This window comes from Mesitornis unicolor, unplaced genomic scaffold, assembly GCF_000695765.1.
Source record: "Mesitornis unicolor isolate BGI_N332 unplaced genomic scaffold, ASM69576v1 scaffold39097, whole genome shotgun sequence".
NCBI lineage: Eukaryota > Metazoa > Chordata > Aves > Mesitornithiformes > Mesitornithidae > Mesitornis > Mesitornis unicolor.
This window is the reverse complement of record NW_010196447.1, coordinates 7,767-13,106: the sequence shown is the minus strand read 5'-3', so window position 1 is coordinate 13,106 and position 5,340 is coordinate 7,767. Positions and strand designations below refer to the sequence as shown.

Below are 5,340 nucleotides of genomic sequence, written 5' to 3'. Positions count from 1 at the left end.
ATGTTCGCCGGGGCTCGGTCTCCGCCTTGGATGCGCCCCGGCAACGGCGGAGTCAACAGCCAAGTTCGAGACACGGAGCCGCTCGTCAGTCCTGGCACTGCCCGCAGCTGCAGGGTCAAGGGTTTTTTCTCTGTGAACCGTTCACGAGTTCATAGATATAATCTGAATTTTGTTGGGATACGCAGTAATCCTGCTCTGGCAGCTTTTCACCTCTTTTAGAGTCGTCGAAGTTTGTTCTCACGTTATTATTTGGGGTAGGGGTTGCAGGGAGTTTGGAGATACAACTGAGAATGTGATAACGTGCATGGTGTTTATGTTTTTAAAAATAGAGCTCATTTCTTTAAATGGGATTCAGCAACATTGGTGCAGATTGTAATGATTATACTTGCTTTTCATTTTAGGACAAGACTCCCTATTACTGCCTGCCTGGAATGGAGATTTTTTCCCACCAGTCTCACCTCCTAGAGCAGCTAAACGAGCAGCGGAAACAAGACTTATTCTGTGACTGCAATATCGTGGTGGAGGGCAAGGTCTTTAAGGCACATCGCAATGTGCTGTTTGCCAGCAGCGGCTATTTCAAAATGCTCCTTTCGCAGAGCTCGAAGGAGACGACTCAGCCCACAGTAGCTACTTTTGAGGTCTTCTCTCCAGAGACATTCACGGTTATCCTGGACTTTGTGTATTCAGGCATATTGTCTTTAACTGGTCAAAATGTGATCGAAGTGATGTCAGCTGCAAGCTATCTGCAGATGACAGATATTCTTAATGTCTGTAAGACATTCATTAAGTCCTCACTGGATATTAATGAAAAGGAAAAGGATCATTACCTCAGCCTTTCGGCCAAAAGTACAAACAGTGAACCTGCCTCTCCGTCTCTTTATCAGTCGAGAAGGAAAGCAAAGAGCAACCCGAGGCGTTCCTACTCAGTCCTGGATGAAAAAGGTAACCCGGCGAATGAAAATTCCTGGAGCAGCTACAGCAGTCAGCTGTCCTCACAGGTGATCCTACAGGAGGCAGAGACACAGCTGTTGAAAAGAGGCAGAAAACAGGGCTTAATGAGAAAGCACCGCAGGTACCTCGGGCTGTCGCAGAGCCGCGATCTCGCTCAGTGTAAATCGACCAAAGCTGAGCGGGGCAGCGGGGACTGCAGCGCATCGGATCCCAGCCACATCTCCCGGGTCAGGGAGGAGGCCAAATTTGACGCCGAGAACGATGTTGTTTGTGATGATTATGGATACAGTCACGAATCGGAACCGGTACCGAAGAAGTGGTGTGTGGCTCAGCTAGAACAGGAACTTTCAAAAACTCCCGAGTTCATGGAATTAAAAGCAGAGGAACTGTACACCTCAATGCCCACCATTTTAGGTGTAATGAGCAGCTGGAATGAAGGTAAAAAACTCTCTGTAGTTTTGCAAAGTTTGTCTTTGTTTGGAAGAATTGAGATGATCTTTTGGATAGAATCTGTGGAGCTGCATGAAATCAAAATGATGCCTTGAGTAGCAGATTATTTTCTTGATCTGCTTCGTTATAGTGCGTAACAGAATGAGAGGCTTTGAAGCCAGAACAGGGCATGAGGATTAGAGAAGTTGACTCAGGTATTGGGTAAAGTTAAAGCAATACATGCCAGATAATTTGGATCTAAGTGGAGTTTAATGAAGCATCAAGAGCTGTAACTGACCCGGACCCAAAGGACCGAATTTCTCTTGTAAGACCCCCAAAAGTAATAGCAGTGGTGTTCAATCTAAATCCAACCTGAGTCCTTCACAAGAGCAGCTCGTGGCATTGGCAGGAGGCTGCATCTCCCTTAAAGTCCAAATCCATCCAAATTTCACGCCTGTTTGGCCATGCTACAGAAAGCATCAAAGCTCTAGATGGACTGACAGGACGTGCCTGGGATGGTGGATAAAGTTGATGGGTGTATTCTCATGTGCACTCCTTTGGAAACTGATGTACCGATACTTTATGATAATTGCAAATTTGTAAGACTTTGGGCACCCTAGTATATTACGTAGAGATTGTAAATGTCAAAGCTATGAACTATGAGCTGATGGAAGAGGCAGGTATCATGACTGTATATAGCATCATTATGATGTTACAGGTCTAAAAAATACCCTGAGTAAGAAAGAATACACTATCAAATGGTCATTTAACACATTCAGTAAGAAATATGTCATGTGTCTGGTGGCCCAGCTCTGGTTTGGGGGGTTATATTTTGGAATTTTTCCTATTTAGTGACAGACCAGAGGAAAACCAAACTGCTGCTTATTTTAGCTGAAAACCAATCAAACTACTGCATCAAGACAGACTGCTGCTATTTGACTTTCTACCTGTATTTTCCACAACAGGTGACCTACCTCGGATTCGATTCAAATGTCCCTTCTGCACGCACACGGTGAAACGACGCGCGGACCTGAAGCGACATCTTCGGTGTCACACAGGGGAGCGACCGTACCCGTGCGAAGTGTGCGGGAAGAGGTTCACCCGACTGGAGCATTTACGTAACCACTTCCAAACGGTACGTGCCACTGCAATCAGAGCCTAGAAAAAAAACCCCACATTGGTACCAGCTGTTCAGTCATTTCCAGACCTAATTCCAGAAAAGCTTCCTAGCTGCATATCTACTTCAATTATTTATCATTTAAATGGGCAAATTGTATTTTTAATTTGTTTTTTGGTTTTTTTTTAAGAACAATTCAGGGATTTTTCCTTTTCTAAATAAATAATCTGCTTTTGGATGAACACTGACATTTCCAAATTTTCACTCTCTTTAGATACACCAGGCTGGCAAACTGATCTGCAGAAAATGCAAGCACCAAGTGACGGACCTAACAGGATTTTTTTTAGCAGGGAACAAGACGCTACAGGCTGTGCCATAAGTGTCTAGCAGAAGCTAATGCTGACAGCATCCCTGACAATTTAGATTCAGAACATTCCTCTGTCTCCTCTGAGGGAGGGAAACGTTCCAAATGGGCTTTGGAGGAGGAACAGAAATCAGACGAAGAGACAATGGAGGAACCGTATAATTTGGTTGTCCGACGCGATGATGTTCCAGATGAGGCAGAGGAAAAGGTGAAACCCAACTTTAGGTAGATGGATTTGTGTGTTTGTTGCTGTTGTATTCATGATTAAATTACTTGTGTCCTACCAACTCGTGCTGGTTTATTACTTTCATTAAAATACAATGTTGTTGAAATTTGATTATGAGGAGCAAAATACTGACTCAAACCAAGTTGTTTTGTACTTAGAGATACACAACACTATAACTACTTCTAAATACCATCCATAAAGTACTTATTATCGGGCAGCTACTTAAAACAATTTGCTTATATTTCATCAAGGACTTGCTCAGAGCTCCTGTTCATAAATGAAAGCGTGAACTGATTTACAGTTCTACAAAGATTATAGATTTTTTTAAAACAAATACTGATAATTTGCTTTGAAAGCCTTGCTAAAGTAAGCAGCTTAGAAATGTAAACCACATTGTTGTTGACACTGTAATTAATGTGTATATACACTTCAGAAACTTCATAAGAAAGGAGAAAACAAGTGGATTTCTTCATGCTGAAGAACCCATTTATGAGAGCTTTGTTTTCTGAGTGAGCTCACTGCTTCTTACAGTTCAGAAAAGGGAGAATAGTTTTAAGGAGCACACACAGCCATATAGAGTAGAGTAACAAACAGAGCAGCTGTAGTGCACTTCAGATATGCAGTGCTTTTGTACTGTGAATTTGAAACAAAGATACACTAACGTGCTTCCCAAGGAAACAGAAGTGCTACCACTGGAATTAGAGTTGTCAGGGTTTTTTCCCCATTTTTTTCTCAGGACTGGTGCAAGATTTGCTTAAACTCCTGTCTTTCTTATGCTAAGATAAGAAAGGAAACAAGTCCCTTTAATTTCAGTGGGACACTTGTGACTTACATCACGGAACTACGTCAGAAAGGCTTTTCTGCTCAAATTTAGGATGCTCAACTGCTTGACAACGTAAAAAAATTCATTTATAAGACAATTTCCCATAGAGTTTAAGCAACTTTTGGAATTCTGCAGTCTCCTCAGCTTTTTCAGTAGTAGTTTTTTTTCCCGCCAATCATTTGGGTCAGAGAACCTCCATCTGCTAGAAAAACTGAAAATTCTCAGTACTAAAATGATTAAAAAATAATCTCAGAGGGGATGTATAGAAGAAATATTCAGACTGAGAGCAGACAATGACATCCACAGTAGGTATTCTTGATTAAGAGCCACTGTTTGGTCTCATGTCTCATTTTATGCTGGGTTTCCTTTCCTGTTAGCAGAATCTGTAGCCTGAGGATACCGCCAAGCAAGCAGAAATTCCCTGTAGAGCATCTGAGAACAGCCATATTGATTCATATCAAGGTTCTCCCTGTCTGCAGTAGTTGCCTTTAACAGAAAACGAGGGAAAAGTGAGAACAGGGCAAGCCTGTATAGTAACTCCCTAATGCTCTCCCAAACCCCCCCCAACCCCCAGCCACTGGAGTGGCTCCCCCACTTTAGGGGATTTTCTAACCTTGGGATTTACACACTGAGTAACCACCAGCGCACATCTTTTCCAAGAACTTCTCCTCTCTACCCTTCAACTTCTTGCATCAGTATTAAGCATCCTTTGGCCTCCATCAGTCTAGCGTGCCCTGAGTCCCATCATCCAAACAGCCACTACTGCATCTGGCTGATCCCACAGAGATGCACATGAACTCAGTACAGAATTGGAGCTCAACAAACAGTAAGAAAATAAGGCAGTTTAAGCATGGTTTTGATTTAGTCACTTCCAGGTAGTTAATTGTTTCAGTGGGCCTCAGCAATGGGGCTTCTGTAATGCACTGGGAGAACATGTCACTCCTACAGGAGTGGTGAATTTAAGGCCTGTTTTATAGTAAGTACTTGATAAATATTGAAAAAAAAAACCCAGAATAACACTTACTTAGTTAAATCCAAATGTTTTTCTGGCAAGTTCCTGTCACCATTTCTAGAAGTAGAGTACTTTGCCATGTTTCTATAGTGTGTGACTGATGATATCTGCAGAGCATCTCAGCACTTCGACAGAGTTGAATTTTAACTATATTAATTTATCTCCCATTCCTGAGGGCAGGGCAGAAGGAACGGCCACCCCCGCCGCTGTCCCTCACTCCCTCTCCTCGGCCCCCGCCGCCCCGGCTGCCCCCGCTGCCTCCTCAGGCTCTGGGGAGAACAAAGCGGCCTCAACTCGACGCCTGATTGGCTGATCGCAGTCGCCTGACCCAGCCAGCCAATGAGGTGTCAAGGCCGCGGCTGAGGGGCGGTTGCCGCGCTCTGCCGGGCTGAGGGGCCGCGGCGGCGGCGGGGGGGGG

The 5,340-nt window shown here is 43.8% G+C and overlaps 1 protein-coding gene across 1 annotated transcript; it reads left to right on the top strand.

Moving 5' to 3' along the window:
• The first annotated feature begins 431 nt into the window (after positions 1-431).
• ZBTB8A (zinc finger and BTB domain containing 8A) lies at positions 432-3,090 on the top strand. The gene is given in 4 exon segments (XM_010188481.1): positions 432-1,389; positions 2,346-2,515; positions 2,772-2,842; positions 2,844-3,090. Coding segments are annotated over 4 exon segments (1,446 nt in total).
• The last annotated feature ends 2,250 nt before the right edge of the window (positions 3,091-5,340 follow it).